We start from the raw sequence: 18,026 nt of genomic DNA, 5'->3' as shown, positions 1-18,026 counted from the left end.
ATATGGCTGCTTTACCCTTCAGAAGTAAATGGGGCTGAACTGTAATACAACTCACAAACAGTAATACCACATAAAAAAAAAAAAAGTTTATAGGGACAGCCGTTCCCAGATGGTATCACATGGCTTCTAGTCTAATACCACCCCTTTAAGTCCTGAGATCTGAGCCATCTTAAGAGATATTATGGACCCTGTAATCATCCCCTTCCAAGGGTGGCATCCACTGGAGCTTCTTCATTAGTGCAGGGTGGAAGAATAGCGTTCCGTTTCTTCAGCGCTTGATACGGGTCCTTCAGGCCTTTGCGGAACATGAGTAGACCGAGTCTCATGTATCACAGGGTCTTGTTCTATTTCTGGTGACCTGTTTGAAGGGCAGGAAATACTTGGCAATTACTTGATGAATAAGAGGCCCTCCTCCATTTTATAGAAAAATCTAATTAAACAACAGACTGTAGTATTGAACAGTGTGATGTGATTGATCCCAAACAGTATCCTCTTTATAAGTCTCATGCAGCAAATCCATGACCAGTTCAGGTCAGTAGGATTTTAGATGGAGGACAGACAGGACAAAGAAGCTTCTATGGCCCTAGCAATCAGATTTTTAGACGTTTAGGAGAACCAACAAAATTGAAGACTATTTGAGGGTAGAGAAAGACAAGGAAGAAACCCCTGTGACCCTATTAATCAGATTTTTAGTGGTTTAGATTAAAGTCTATTTGGTTGCTTCTCCTCCTCTACTTCTAAAATCTGATTAATAGGGCCATAGAAGATTCTTCATCACCCAGCTTTAAATCAGGGCAGAGATGTACAAGGAAGAAGCGCCAATGACCCCATTAATCAGATTTTTTTAGGGGTTTAGATTGAAGTCTATTTGGTTGTCTCTCATCCCATCTTTATAAAAATAGGATTAATAGGGATTCTTCCTTGACTAGTTTTAATTGTGGCTAGTGAAGGAAGAAGCTCCTTTAGCCCTACTTATCAGATTTTTAGACGTTTAGTTTAAGAACCAACTTGAAATCTCCTTCTAAAATCTGATTAATAGGGCCCATGAGCTTCTTCCTAGTCTATCTTTGCCCTCAAATAGACTTCACTTTTGTTGGTTCCCCATCTAAACTTCTAAAAATCTGATTAATAGAACCATAGGAGCTTCTTACTTGTCTAGTTTTAATTCAGGGCAAAGGAAGAAGCCCCTGTGGGCCTATTATTCAGATTTTTAGAAGCTTTGATGAAGAACCAATGAAAGTGAAGTCTATCTGAGGGCAGAGAAAGACTAGGAAGAAGCTCATGGGCACTATTAATCAGATTTTTCGATGGAAGTCTATTTGTTTGGTTCTCCTACTGAGCTTCTAAAAAGAACTGAATAATAGGGCCAGATCAGCTTCTTCCTTGTCTTTCTTTGCCCTGAATTAAAGGATATGCTGGATGATAACCTCATATAAAACATGAGGAGACAGCTTGGGTCCAGTCATGTCACATCATTCACCACTTCAGTCTGTGTTATTAATCAGATTTTTAGAAGATTGGATGGAGAACCAACCAAATAAACTTCGATACAAGCTCACTTTTAGTCATCTATAGCTCGGAGGTAGAAATCTAAGCAGAATCGTGACTTGTCATGAATTCTAACCCTTGCCATGGGGAAGTTGGGGTATTGGTGCTGGGCTTGATGAGGTACCAGGCCCCATAGAGACAAAGTTGCCTCAAGATGCACATCAGCCTAAGGAGCTTCTCCTTCTCTAGATATTTGATGGTCGGCCAGTCCTGTGGTTTGGTTAACTTTAGTCACATGGCTATAGATGACCAGGAATACATTGTCGCATTGAGGATCCTTGGGCCCACCTTCTAATACCCGCTAGGAAATAAGACCATAGAACCCTTTAAATTTGGGAGTCTTCTCAAACCATCCTGGACCCATCCTCTAGTACCCTACTGGATCAGGCCGACCGATTGAACATGATCCAGACTTAGGGCCCCTTCATACGGCGTTTCAAAACAGAGCCCATTGATTTCAATGGGATGCGCGCGTATATGCCGATATACGCGCACTTCCCATTGAAATCAATGGGTTCTGTTTTGAAGCGCCACGCTCGGACACGTGTCTAAATGAGCGGCACGCTTACGCCGTGTAAAGGGGCCCTTAGACCAAGTCAAAGCCATTGGTTTCTAAACCAACCATACCATGGGAATATCTAGATCCCGATAATCCTCATACTCACATCAGATAAGTAATCATCGCGGCCACAAGAGCTGTCAAGAGCAAAAAGGTCAACACGCTGAGAATGGAGGTGAGGACGATCATCCCACCACTTCTCCCACCAGGCCACGTGTCTATGTTTGATGCAGCTTTAGCTATAAGAAAAAAAAAAAAAAAAATGTAGGTGTTTTTTTTTCCAAAAAAAAAAAATTACAAACAAACATGTGAGATTAGAAGGGGGGGGGGGGGGGGGTGTCTGATTTAGATACATTTAGGAATTATGGGGTACTAGAAACTGGTAACCAGTTTGCATATTGCTGTGTGCACGTCGCCTCGTCAGGGCTTCCTCGCCATCCTCTTAGTTGTCTTCCAGCCTCCTTGGTGATCATTGAGGCCTGGAATTGGGCATCAGTGGTCATATGGGTGTGCCAACATCTTGACTCTTGCATTAAAGTGTCATGATGCTGGCACGCCCCTCATGACCGTTGATCTTCTACTTATATTCTGGAGTCTAAAGTGCCCCCCAGAGTATAATAGGAGCACATCCAGTTTGGACAAAAACTATACGTATTTAAACGTATTTTTCGGACTATAAGACACACTGGACTATAAGGTTTTAGAGGAGGAAAATAGGGAAAAAAAATTTTGAAGCAAAAAATGGTAAAATATTTAATATGTGGGAGTTGCAGTTTTGCAACAGCTGCAAGGCCACATTGACAGGTGACCCTGCAGCTGTACGGGGATGCATAGAGTGTTTTTTTTTTGCGGGGCCAGAAGTACTTTTTAGTTATACCATTTTGGGGAATATCTATTGCTTAGATCACCTTGTATTGAAAAAAAAACAAAAACCCAGTGGTTTATGATATAGGATTTTCTACTTTTATATATATATTCTAGGGACAGGAGGTGATTTAGAACTTTTATTTATTTCATATTTTTAAAGCTTTTTTTTTATTTTTTTTTTTACTATTTTATTCCCCCCCCGGGGGCTTGAACCTGCGGTCATTTGATTGCAAGTCCCATAGACGGCAATACAACTGTATTGCCGTCTATGGGACATTCTGTATATTAGTATTACGGCGGCTGGTCATAGACCCAGCCGCAATACTAATATATAGCAGTGACAGGCCTGGGAGCCTCATTAGGCTCCCGGCTGTCACCCGAACAGGTCGGCTCCTGCGATATCGCCGCGCAGGAGCCGGCCTGCAACTTCACAGGTGTGGGGACCGGCCTCGGGGGAGAAGGGGCCACCGATACTGACCCGGCATCCGCTGTACTAGAGAGGCGGATGCCGGGGAGGGATAGACGCAGGCACAGGTGCCGGGGCCTGAGACATCGCTGCGCTCCTCTGCCCTGCATGAAGCCAGCGGCGGGGGGACGGAGGAGCGGAATAGCATCGCCGCCGCTGGCTTCATGCAGGGCAGAGGAGCGCAGCGATGTCTCAGGTCCCAGCACCTGCATCTATCCCTTGCCGGCATCCGCCTCTATTACAGCGGGTGCCAGGCGCCACATTCGGACTATAAGACGCACCCTTCTTTTCCCCCCAAATTTGGGGGAAAAAAAGTGCGTCTTATAGTCCGAAAAATACGGGTGAAGAACCTTGTAAGGTTTGCTCATCTCTGATCTAAACCATTATGGAGGGCGGTTACAAAAAGAGTTTTGCTTGCTCGTGTAGTAGCCAGCTGGTTTCCATGGGACCGATGTAATACATTATTTGAAGTGTGGTGGCGCTGTAGGTAAATTGAACAGATGTTGCTGGATTGCTCCACAATTTACAACAAGCCAACAGAAAACTAAGTGTTATGACAGTTTTTCTAGTGTTGCTGCCAGTTCATACCAGTGATTAAAATTGCCACCTAATACCGTCATCCTTACCATTCTTGGTGGTGATGGGAGCAGACCAGCCTGTCTGAGTCACAGCAATATTACTTGCATCATAAAACACATACATAAATCTGAAAAAGAAAAATAAATAAATTATATACCACCTAAAACAGTGCCACACTGGTATGGTGGCCTTGTCTGGTATTGCAACTTAGCGTTATACTGTATATTTCTATGTGAATACCTGTAAACGGTGTTACTGGCGAGAGGTTTATTGCAGTATTTAGAACCGAAGCAGTTGTCATTATTTCCCACACGGTAGACATATGTGCTTATATCACTGATGGTGGGGTTCTGACCACAGACAAGATTGTCAAATGTTCCAGCTACATATGGTGCTGTACTACCGCCATTCGTTGTGTAGAAGGTATTGTTCAATTGAGTGATATTAGTTGGAGCCGCTTAAAGAAGAAACACAAAAAATTCAGACACATAGTTTTATGCATAGGAGCAATATTATAGTAGTTATATTCTTGTACATAGGAGTAGTATTATAGTAGTTATATTCTTGTACATAGGAGTAGTATTATAGTAGTTATATTCTTGTACATAGGAGCAGTATTATAGTAGTTATATTCTTGTACATAGGAGGTAGTATTATAGTAGTTATATTCTTATACATAGGAGCAGTATTATAGTAGTTATATTCTTGTACATAGGGGGCAGTATTATAGTAGTTATATTCTTGTACATAGGAGCAGTATTATAGTAGTTATATTCTTGTACATAGGAGCAATATTATAGTAGTTATATTCTTGTACATAGGAGTAGTATTATAGTAGTTATATTCTTATACATAGGAGCAGTATTATAGTAGTTATATTCTTGTACATAGGGGGCAGTATTATAGTAGTTATATTCTTGTACATAGGAGCAGTATTATAGTAGTTATATTCTTGTACATAGGAGCAGTATTATAGTAGTTATATTCTTGTACATAGGAGTAGTATTATAGTAGTTATATTCTTGTACATAGGAGCAGTATTATAGTAGTTATATTCTTGTACATAGGAGGTAGTATTATAGTAGTTATATTCTTGTACATAGGGCAGTATTATAGTAGTTATATTCTTGTACATAGGAGGTAGTATTATAGTAGTTATATTCTTGTACATAGGAGTAGTATTATAGTAGTTATATTCTTGTACATAGGGCAGTATTATAGTAGTTATATTCTTGTGCATAGGAGTAGTATTATAGTAGTTATATTCTTGTACATAGGAGCAGTATTATAGTAGTTATATTCTTGTACATAGGAGTAGTATTATAGTAGTTATATTCTTGTACATAGGAGTAGTATTATAGTAGTTATATTCTTGTACATAGGGCAGTATTATAGTAGTTATATTCTTGTGCATAGGAGTAGTATTATAGTAGTTATATTCTTGTACATAGTAGTAGTATTATAGTAGTTATATTCTTGTACATAGTAGTAGTATTATAGTAGTTATATTCTTGTACATAGGAGGTAGTATTATAGTAGTTATATTCTTGTACATAGGAGTAGTATTATAGTAGTTATATTCTTGTACATAGGAGTAGTATTATAGTAGTTATATTCTTGTACATAGGAGTAGTATTATAGTAGTTATATTCTTGTACATAGGAGTAGTATTATAGTAGTTATATTCTTGTACATAGGAGTAGTATTATAGTAGTTATATTCTTGTACATAGGGCAGTATTATAGTAGTTATATTCTTGTGCATAGGAGTAGTATTATAGTAGTTATATTCTTGTACATAGAAGTAGTATTATAGTAGTTATATTCTTGTACATAGGAGGCAGTATTATAGTAGTTATATTCTTGTACATATGAGCAGCATTATAGTAGTTATATTCTTGTACATAGGAGTAGTATTATAGTAGTTATATTCTTGTACATAGGGGTAGTATTATAGTAGTTATATTCTTGTACATAGGAGGCAGTATTATAGTAGTTATATTCTTGTACATATGAGCAGCATTATAGTAGTTATATTCTTGTACATAGGAGTAGTATTATAGTAGTTATATTCTTGTACATAGGGGTAGTATTATAGTAGTTATATTCTTGTACATAGGAGTAGTATTATAGTAGTTATATTCTTGTACATAGGGGTAGTATTATAGTAGTTATATTCTTGTACATAGGGGGCAGTATGATAGTATTTGTGCTATTTTTATATCTATCAGTAGATGTTGTCTCTCTGGCTCGGAACTTACAGACATCTAATAGATACAGAGAACAATATGAAGCAATAACTTTACAGACTTACAGTCTTGCACTACATATAGGACGACTGTGGCGGGCCCTTGATAGAAGCAGTACGATTTTTGTAAGGCGACAGTATTCTGGGTTGGATTGACTCTGCAGACACTTGAACTACACAATAAAGGCACCTCGGCACGTGCTGAAAAACAAGCATAGAGCAGTGAGAATAGTTGCAGTCAGCCATTTTCTTATAATCCCTGTCCTGTTACATAGATCAATCGACACTTGGGGGTATATACGAGAGACTTCTATGTATCTCCTTCCCCTTATCACAAAGCTCTGACCTGTCTAAGACATTGCACAGTATTATTTAGAATATTATTGTAATATCTCACGGCCCGCCATGACGGCCCAGCCCTCTACTCCCAACTTGTCAGGTGTCTTGTTATATCGACCCAAACTGGAAAAAAACCCCAGATCTTATTACACAGGTATAGCCCCTCTCCCCGTACACTCCTGGTATCACAGGGCTTGTTAGTTAGCGGTGGAATCTCACACAAGACTATACCGTGGCACATCTAGCAGACAAGGCATAAGAACACTTGCAATTTTTGCAACTTTCTGCAAGAGGTGGTCAGACAGGTACTGCAGCCCTCATGGATTTGAAGGCTAGGTCCTGGACAACCCCTTTAAGGCAGGCCACACAAGACTCACCAGAATTAAGAACTGCTGCCCTATTAATAATTCTGGCCGACCCCTGCAAGGGTAACGGTATAAATTAAGACCAACACACCTATGAACCCAATGGGGGCAGGCGATTTATTATTGGCTCGGGTTCATTCCCTGCCAGGCCCTGTAACATATCTAGGCCCGCTCATAGCTGGTGTAGGTTTCTGCTGTCACACCAGACATGTCGCATATAAGAAAGCGGTTTAGGTGTAGGCAATGGGCCCGCACAGGGTTTGACAAGTTGCAAAAGTAGTATAAACTAAATAAATCACAAACCATGGTTTTTGTTGCCAAAATAGTGGCACAGATTTTTATTGAATCTGCCCCAATACATAAGTAGTCCTGTGCAGGACAAATCCCTGATCATGTGCAAGTGACACAGAGGCCAGGCGCTTTACAGCGTATCGTTGCCCTCTTGTACCCGGCTTAGTCATGACCAGAATGGGCCATCGACCTCCATTCACTGACACCAAGCAGAGATCCTGAGAAAGACAGAGTAGGCCAGAACACACGCCTGACTCGGGTGTAACAGAGCTGAATAACCTTATGGCAGAAGAACGTGTACAAATACAGGGATAAGATCCTCTGGAGACTAGTGACCAAACACAATGTGTTTCCTATAGAAAAGCTTTGAGGTTGTGGTTACTAAAAATGGCCCCAGCGTCCCAGTGTAGTAACATATTCAGGGTAGGGCGCTCTCTGGTGTAGTGGGATGTGATACACTCAGCTCTGCTACATCTGTACATTTAATAGACTAAGCAGAAGACAAGATGATGGATATGTAAAAAGTGCATAAAAGCCACTCACCCAAATCATTCTGCAACAGAACAGCCAAAAAGACAAGCAGGCATCGGCAGGCCCCCATAGTTGTGCAGCCACAGAACCCCTGTAACCAAGTCCACAGCCAGACTAACTCCACAACATAAGAAATGGTCTGCAGGTGTTCACTGCCCCGCCCACTGCTGCTGACTCCTCCCACTGTCTCCAGCCAATCATGGCATGCTTAAAAAAACAAGGCTTCTCTCAGCAGGTATAGGTGTGGCCGGACAAGGTCTGGATATCCAGAGGTAATAGAGACGAGATAAGAGATCAATCCCATTATTCTGACAATGGAAACCGTGCGGGGATTTCTCATCACTTTGTACATTTAGTGATCGAGGGGAATAGTTTTACCTAGAACATGCTTAAAAAACACAAAAAAAGCCAAAAACTCTCAAAATGTTTTTGCTTTTTTTTTTCCCCACCGAGCTTCACGACATGTGGCCTTTAGGCTAAGGTCCCACGGGCCGTAATCGCAGTGCTAAAGCGTTTCGGAAAGAACCGCAATGCGATCACACGGAGGTTCTTTCCGCAGCGCTTCAGTGCTGCGTATACGACCCGTGGGCCCCAAAGTTGCAGAAACGCAGCTTTTTATGTTGCAGATTTTGTTGCGGTTTGGCCAAAGCCAGGAGTGGCTACAAAAGGAATGGGAGCTAAACAGAAAGTTCTTATACTTCTCCCTCCTGCTCAATTCACTCCTGGCTTTGGCTCAAAAAACCGCAACAAAATCTGCAACAAAAAAAGCTGCAACGTGGGGCCTCAGCCTAAGGGATCCATAAAAAAGACCAAAAATAAGACATGACCTCTATTATGACCGCCCTGTGAATGAAGCCTAAGCCTACATTCACACCAATATTGTTCTTGCCCAATGCGACGACCATTTTTTTTACGGTCGTAACACAGTTGCATTCAATTCACATGAACGTCAAAAACAGGACATGCAGTTTTTTCCAGGCGTGGCTTGAAAAAACTAAAAAAAAACCCACAAAATAGATGAGGCGTTGCATCTCGTTTCTATATTTTTTGCTCGTTTTATGATCCACACCTGCACCTCAAAACCTAAACGTGTGAACCCAGCCTATCTGGTCTGTCTGGCCATACACATGAGATATTTATCTGCAGATCATTGGCAGATTGAAAGAATCCGGAGGGTTACCTGTAATGGACGACCACAAAACATTCCCAACCATAAATTTTTTTGTTTTTTTTCTGGCGCCCTTATTTATTTTGGCGGTTCTGGGTGACTTATAAGATGTTATGTTGGGTTTGATAAGAATCTTTATCTCACATACCGCCGGCTCCACCTTCTTTCTGTAAATTCTCGGGGAGTTTCAGTAGGGTCGGAGGAATGTGGTCAGTCCAGAATCGGCCGTCTCCTCTCTCCTTCCCTGGTCATTGTAAAAAATCCAGTTTTTCTACATTTACAGTTTTGTTGTTAGAAAACCTTGTTTTCATTATTTAACCCAGGCATGGACTTCTCTACGGCCATTTGGTGTTAATATTTCAAAGAGAAAAAAAAAATTGTGAAAAATAGTTTTTCATATTTTTTACAGATTTTTTTTTTAATGTAATTATTTCTTTATCTCTAAAAACAGACCTCAGTGTTTGGAGCTTTGTTTCACTCATTCCTCAGCTCATACTATAAGACCTGTACACAACATTGTTGCCACATTATCGGTGAGCATTGGCCACTGAAGTAAATGAATGGGTCAGTGGAAGCATGAACTCACAGACTCGGAGGCTTTAAAAAGGAGGGGTCTCTAATCCATTGGGTCACCAACGACTTGGTGCTGTACCCCGGGTCAGAAAGTACTGCACATGATAGCACTTGGACACCAGGATCTAAATGCTGCACCAAAGGGTCGTGCAGTGCTTGACATCTGAGTCACATATGACAAGTCACTGCTGGTCAAAGCTGCAAATGTTGGGCAAAGCAAAGGGTCTCAATACATGAAGATATGACCCAGGATGTCCTTTCTAGATCCTTCTCTTTGTTGGGCCTGCTGGATGATCTCATGTGAGATATGTAGTATACAGTATCAGCTATTTGGGAAGATGACATTCCTTATTTACAACATTCTTACAATAGTTTCATTCAGTAAATGCAGTAAAGCAGGTTCCTCCAGGAATGTGACCCATTTACAACCTCATTGAGGTCCTCAGGACTGTTATACAACACCAATGCTGGCCTGGCCTGCTCTGGTCACAAGTGTGAAACCAGGTGCCCCTATGTACAAGAATACTATACTGCCCCTATGTACAAGAATATAACTACTATAATACTGCTCCTATGTACAAGAATATAACTACTATAATACTACTCCTACGTACAAGAATATAACTACTATAATACTGCTCCTATGTACAAGAATATAACTACTATAATACTACCTCCTATGTACAAGAATATAACTACTATAATACTACCTCCTATGTACAAGAATATAACTACTATAATACTGCTCCTATGTACAAGAATATAACCACTATAATACTGCTCCTATGTACAAGAATATAACTACTATAATACTGCTCCTATGTACAAGAATATAACCACTATAATACTGTCCCCTATGTACAAGAATATAACCACTATAATACTACCCCTATGTACAAGAATATAACTACTATAATACTGCTCCTATGTACAAGAATATAACTACTATAATACTGCCTCCTATGTACAAGAATATAACTACTATAATACTACTCCTATGTACAAGAATATAACCACTATAATACTACCCCTATGTACAAGAATATAACTACTATAATACTGCTCCTATGTACAAGAATATAACTACTATAATACTGCCTCCTATGTACAAGAATATAACTACTATAATACTACTCCTATGTACAAGAATATAACTACTATAATACTGCCTCCTATGTACAAGAATATAACTACTATAATACTACCCCTATGTACAAGAATATAACTACTATAATACTGCTCCTATGTACAAGAATATAACTACTATAATACTACCCCTATGTACAAGAATATAACTACTATATTACTACTCCTATGTACAAGAATATAACTACTATAATACTGCTCCTATGTACAAGAATATAACTACTATAATACTACTCCTATGTACAAGAATATAACTACTATAATACTGCTCCTATGTACAAGAATATAACTACTATAATACTGCTCCTATGTACAAGAATATAACTACTATAATACTACCCCTATGTACAAGAATATAACTACTATATTACTACTCCTATGTACAAGAATATAACTACTATAATACTACTCCTATGTACAAGAATATAACTACTATAATACTGCTCCTATGTACAAGAATATAACTACTATAATACTGCCTCCTATGTACAAGAATATAACTACTATAATACTGCTCCTATGTACAAGAATATAACTACTATAATACTACCCCTATGTACAAGAATATAACTACTATAATACTGCTCCTATGTACAAGAATATAACTACTATAATACTACCCCTATGTACAAGAATATAACTACTATAATACTACTCCTATGTACAAGAATATAACTACTATAATACTGCTCCTATGTACAAGAATATAACTACTATAATACTGCTCCTATGTACAAGAATATAACTACTATAATACTGCCTCCTATGTACAAGAATATAACTACTATAATACTACCCCTATGTACAAGAATATAACTACTATAATACTACCCCTATGTACAAGAATATAACTACTATAATACTACTCCTATGTACAAGAATATAACTACTATAATACTGCTCCTATGTACAAGAATATAACTACTATAATACTACCCCTATGTACAAGAATATAACTACTATATTACTACTCCTATGTACAAGAATATAACTACTATAATACTGCTCCTATGTACAAGAATATAACTACTATAATACTACTCCTATGTACAAGAATATAACTACTATAATACTGCTCCTATGTACAAGAATATAACTACTATAATACTGCTCCTATGTACAAGAATATAACTACTATAATACTGCCTCCTATGTACAAGAATATAACTACTATAATACTACTCCTATGTACAAGAATATAACTACTATAATACTGCTCCTATGTACAAGAATATAACTACTATAATACTACCCCTATGTACAAGAATATAACTACTATAATACTACCCCTATGTACAAGAATATAACTACTATAATACTACTCCTATGTACAAGAATATAACTGCTATAATACTACCTCCTATGTACAAGAATATAACTACTATAATACTACTCCTATGTACAAGAATATAACTACTATAATACTGCCTCCTATGTACAAGAATATAACTACTATAATACTGCTCCTATGTACAAGAATATAACTACTATAATACTGCTCCTATATACAAGAATATAACTACTATAATACTACCTCCTATGTACAAGAATATAACTACTATAATACTACCTCCTATATACAAGAATATAACTACTATAATACTGCCCCCGCCTTGATATGTATACTAGCAGGAACATCTGGCTAATAACACAGCAGCTGTGACTAGTGTTGCTATCTCGGATGATACGAGTCTTCTTACTGCAGCTTTGATTCTCCCGGAGAACAAGCATCGGTTTCACATAATAATCTTCCTCCATTATTTATGAGATTTATTTTATATGCGGTGACAGGTTTCTCCATAAACAGGAAATTACCAGGCACTGAACACCCCTCCCCCACATACGGCGTGTATTGTCCTCTGGTTTAATCTCTGTAATTCAGAACATTCTCAGCACTTGGTACAATGTATATAAATAGCCCAGTCCAGCCTAAATGTTCCGGGGCACTGTAATTTGGAACCTTTCACCCCCTTCACTAACTCCATCTCTCTTCATCTTTCAATAGCCCTCACACCACCGATTCTGACGCAGTTGGAATTTTGTCTCTAGCCCCTACCATTGCTGAGTAATCGGTTCTGTTACTTTTTGCACAATCACACTGTCTACTGTCAGGTGGGCGGTGCTAGACTGGAGAAGGTAGTCAGGGACCGCCCACCTGATAATAGAGAGTATACTTGTACTGAAACTTATAGAAAGTATTTCTCAGGAACGGTGGGGTCTAGAGAGAAAATTCCAACTGTTTCGGAATCAGTGCATTCTCGGCCCACTTTCTCTCCTGCACTGGGTCTCGCCAAGCAAAAAGGATCACATGACCACTCAGACCAATCAGCAGTATGGAATCAATGCCATATGTGAGTGATGTCACTGAGCCTCCTCCAGTGATCGTTGGGGCCAATACTTAGTCTTATGTCATATCTGCTATGAAAAATGGGGCCCTATATTACAAAAATTTGGGCTGGGGGAAATTAGCTTTGATATTGGCCGAGTGAAGGGGAGGGGCACATTGTGAATTTCATGATTGGGCCTATGGTTGTCATCGTATGGTTAAAAATAAATAGGATGAAACATTTATGATACGTCTGCGATCCCTGCGGCGTACTGCGGAGTGTGGATTATTGATGGGACATATTTATTGATCTGCTGGGGGGGGGGGGGGCGACCCTCTTCATCCTATGAGCCATGAACATTACAGATTTGGCCGAGTCCCCAGATCAGCAGAGGATGTGACAACGTCCCTGATGAGATCACGGTCTATATCAGGGGTGTGTGGTCGTAGGGGCGTAGATGTGCGGGAGGGGGGGGGGCAGGTAGCAGACATAGCCTGACCCCTCCACCACAGAAGACACCGGTCTAATCACTGTCCGTCTAGGTTTTTTAGGTCCACCAGATAAGATGGTCCCAGGGGCCCACAGTCCAACAACCCCTAAGAAATAGACCATAGTCCCCTCTAAATTTGGGTGCCTTCTGCTGGACCATTATTGGTTGGTGGTCCAGGAAAAGCTGAATCGGCCAGGACTGCTTCTGAAATTTTGGGACAATGGCGGCAAATTTGAGACTGTTGGCATTCTAGCCCCGCCCATGCCGCCTTTGGTCTCACCAAACCCTACCCTCCTTGGTGCCCCCACATAATATAGTGACCCTCATCGTGCCCTCATACTGTAGCCTCCCTCCTTGTCTTCCAGTGGCCCCCACACAGTATAATATCCAATTGTGGACCCCACACAGTACAATGCCCCTCAGTGTGGCCCCCGCACTATAATGCACCCTTATTGTGGCCCCGCACGGTATAATATCCATTTCTGGACCCCACACAGTATAATGCCCCTCAGTGTGGCCCCCACACTATAATGCACCCTTATTGTGGACCCCACACAGTATAATATCCAATTGTGGACCCCACACAGTACAATGCCCTCACTGTGGCCCCCGCACTATAATGCACCCTTATTGTGGCCCCCGCACTATAATGCACCCTTATTGTGGCCCCCGCACTATAATGCACCCTTATTGTGGCCCCCGCACTATAATGCACCCTTATTGTGGCCCCCGCACTATAATGCACCCTTATTGTGGCCCCGCACGGTATAACTAATAATGCCGCCACATTGTGGATCCTTATAAAATCTGGATTTTCTGTTTTATGTGGCAATATTAGTTGTCACCCAAGATACTCATAAATAAAGTTAAGTGACAACATAAAACAGAAAGTTCTGGACTTTATACCAGGAGGCGGCAGCAGAGGGCGGTATTATACTGTACAGTGCAGGGGTTTTTAGTCAGAAAGGAGGAAAATGTAAGTGATGTCTGCCCCCTAGTGTAAGGACTGTAGGATGGTAAGCACTGTTATTACTATGTAATGTACATGGCCCTCTCTGGGTAGACTACAAATAATACCACACCAGCGGTACGTAGGCACCGTATGATATGTGCACAGTATGGTGTTCTTTATACACTGTATGATATCAACATATTATGGTACCCTGTATACACTGTATTATATGAGCACAGTATGGCACTCTGTATACACTGTATTATATGAGCACAGTATGGCACTCTGTATACACTGTATTATATGAGCACAGTATGGCACTCTGTATACACTGTATTATATGAGCACAGTATGGCACTCTGTATACACTGTATTATATGAGCACAGTATGGCGCTCTGTATACATTGTATGATATGAGCACAGTATGGCACTGTATACACTGTATGATATGAGCACAGTATGGCACTGTATACACTGTATGATATGAGCACAGTATGGCACTGTATACACTGTATGATATGAGCACAGTATGGCGCTCTGTATACATTGTATGATATGAGCACAGTATGGCACTCTGTATACACTGTATTATATGAGCACAGTATGGCACTCTGTATACACTGTATTATATGAGCACAGTATGGCACTCTGTATACACTGTATTATATGAGCACAGTATGGCGCTCTGTATACATTGTATTATATGAGCACAGTATGGCACTCTGTATACACTGTATTATATGAGCACAGTATGGCGCTCTGTATACATTGTATGATATGAGCACAGTATGGTACCCTGTATACACTGTATTATATGAGCACAGTATGGCGCTCTGTATACACTGTATTATATGAGCACAGTATGGCACTGTATACACTGTATGATATGAGCACAGTATGGCGCTCTGTATACATTGTATTATATGAGCACAGTATGGCGCTCTGTATACACTGTATTATATGAGCACAGTATGGCACTGTATACACTGTATGATATGAGCACAGTATGGTGCTCTGTATACATTGTATGATATGAGCACAGTATGGTACCCTGTATACACTGTATTATATGAGCACAGTATGGCGCTCTGTATACACTGTATTATATGAGCACAGTATGGCACTGTATACACTGTATGATATGAGCACAGTATGGCGCTCTGTATACATTGTATTATATGAGCACAGTATGGCGCTCTGTATACACTGTATTATATGAGCACAGTATGGCACTGTATACACTGTATGATATGAGCACAGTATGGTGCTCTGTATACATTGTATGATATGAGCACAGTATGGTACCCTGTATACACTGTATTATATGAGCACAGTATGGCGCTCTGTATACACTGTATTATATGAGCACAGTATGGCACTGTATACACTGTATGATATGAGCACAGTATGGCGCTCTGTATACATTGTATTATATGAGCACAGTATGGCGCTCTGTATACACTGTATTATATGAGCACAGTATGGCACTGTATACACTGTATGATATGAGCACAGTATGGTGCTCTGTATACATTGTATGATATGAGCACAGTATGGTACCCTGTATACACTGTATTATATGAGCACAGTATGGCGCTCTGTATACACTGTATTATATGAGCACAGTATGGCACTGTATACACTGTATGATATGAGCACAGTATGGTGCTCTGTATACATTGTATGATATGAGCACAGTATGGTACCCTGTATACACTGTATTATATGAGCACAGTATGGCGCTCTGTATACATTGTGTGATCATTTTCCTCCTGATCAGATATTATTAGGACAGAATTATTTTTATGAAGTTTTTTTTAATACCTTCAAAGTACTGTAAATAAGTGGCCTCCCTTGTGCTGTGTCACATGACCAGTATATGACACCGCCATCCTCTCCTCGCCCTGCTCTGACCACACGACCACAGGCGTAATAATAACCCCCCCATCTCTGCGGTATATCATCTATAGATAGAAGATATGGCCTATGACATGGTTATTATACAGATTGTGACTACGCCAGGAATGCGGATGGCGACACTTTGTATATCTGTCCTGTAGCGCCCCCATATCTGTCCGTCTCAGATCCATTTTCCACCCTATAAAAACAAGGCCAAGCATCCTAATGGCTTCCTGAGCACGGTCTCGGGGCTGCGGGTCACGTGTGCGCTCCGCAAATGGATCTATCACACCAAAAACCATTCATGCCTAAATCCTGTACATGAAAGGGGTCAAGGGTCAAACATGCTATAAAAGGATATTAACCCCCTAGTGTCCTCTTAAAGGGGTCGTCTGAAGTACCCTAGTTGTTTTCTTAAAGAAACAGCGCCACACCTGGCCATAGGATGTGCCTTGCAGTTCAGGTTCATTGAAGTGAATGAGTTGCAATACCACACACAACCTGTGGACAGGTGTGGCGCTGTTTTTGGAAGAGAGCAGCCATCTTTTTCTATTACCTCCAGGACATCTTGGGTGATGTCACATTCCCTGCTGTCCTCTTACACATACGGATGACGGTGGTGTTTGTGTCCGCACGGTGTGACCAGGGCTTCACTTGTACATGGGAATTACTGGCAGCCGATGACACGGCCCCGTTACATGACCTCATTAACGTGTAAGTAGGTCAGGAGGCCCAGGACCACCGAGAAGGGGACGTGACAGCGGGAACATACATGCATACCCTGACACAGGGGGGCTGAGACACTGATGGGGGCGCACCGGCGACCATAGGTGACCCATAGGGGACAAGTGTCTGACTGCTGGGACCCCTAGTGGTAGAAGTGTGATCCTGGGCCCCATGTGAGCAGACACATACGTGACCAGCACCTCGTACTATGGGACGTCTGAGTGTGCGTCACTGCTCTAGTCACATGGGGGCATTTGGGGACCCCGTTCTCGTGGTCACTGGCGGTCCCAGGCCTCCCCCCTTTATTACTTGCACCAGGCCCCCCTTGATCCCCAGGCCAGTCCGTGCTCTCACTTCAGAAATGTGGCGTCATTTGTCGGGGGGCGCTATTGTACATGGACAGAGCATAGGGCTTTATCTGGAGACATAACAAAGCTCCTGGGCGCCAATGCAAAATCTATTAGGGGCCCCAATATGGCCTTTAGGGTCCCCTATAACCCCCCCCCCCCCCCTGGTGTCATGGTGATGTAAGTTTGGCTCAGTAAAATCTGTACTAGACACTAGAGGTGCAGTCACACTGTGCAGTTAGCTGCGTTTTTGCAGGTAAAACATTTATTTAACGTTTCTCCTTATACCCAACCGCAGTGTGTGAACAGGTCCCCAGTCAGACTGTGGCCTCCTCTGCATATTGATGCGCTCCAAGGACCTGAGCCATAGCTGCAGTAGCCCAAGGTACAGACAGGGGGCTCCACCCCGCTGCCCCCTGATGTCTGCGCCTCACACACACTTGTCTGCCGCGCACATGTCACCGCTGTCCTCACAAGACACAAAATGTCCCTTTAAGTCACAGCGACAGCTGATTGGCTGCTGCTTTCCTCAACCACGCCCTTGTTAGCAACAACTGGATTACAATAACTACGCCCCGCCCGCTGTCAAGCGTCTCCCGCCTCTG

The 18,026-nt window shown here is 41.2% G+C and overlaps 1 protein-coding gene across 1 annotated transcript; it reads right to left on the bottom strand.

The window, feature by feature from the left end:
* Positions 1-230: 230 nt before the first annotated feature.
* On the bottom strand, positions 231-7,862 carry UPK3A (uroplakin 3A). The gene is made up of 6 exons (XM_075276463.1): positions 7,805-7,862; positions 6,333-6,467; positions 4,260-4,476; positions 4,067-4,146; positions 2,214-2,346; positions 231-358 (listed from the first exon to the last, which is right to left on the bottom strand). The coding sequence occupies exons 1-6, from the start codon at positions 7,860-7,862 to the stop codon at positions 235-237; spliced, it is 747 nt and encodes a 248-aa protein (XP_075132564.1). The 3' UTR covers positions 231-234.
* Positions 7,863-18,026: the final 10,164 nt, after the last annotated feature.

Source organism: Leptodactylus fuscus, chromosome 5 (genome assembly GCF_031893055.1).
Source record: "Leptodactylus fuscus isolate aLepFus1 chromosome 5, aLepFus1.hap2, whole genome shotgun sequence".
Classification (NCBI taxonomy): Eukaryota; Metazoa; Chordata; class Amphibia; order Anura; family Leptodactylidae; genus Leptodactylus; species Leptodactylus fuscus.
This window is presented reverse-complemented; position numbering and strand designations above follow the sequence as displayed.

What these genes read in the sequence shown, in the direction of transcription:
- UPK3A (XM_075276463.1), bottom strand. Translation starts at nt 7,862, where the DNA reads ATGGGGGCCTGCCGATGCCTGCTTGTCTTTTTGGCTGTTCTGTTGCAG. An exon ending in TCTGTTGCAGAATGATTTGG is followed by an intron (nt 6,468 to 7,804) that starts GTGAGTGGCTTT and finishes CTTGTTTTTCAG; the next exon opens with CACGTGCCGAGGTGCCTTTA. An exon ending in GCCAGTAACACCGTTTACAG is followed by an intron (nt 4,147 to 4,259) that starts GTATTCACATAG and finishes TTTCTTTTTCAG; the next exon opens with ATTTATGTATGTGTTTTATG.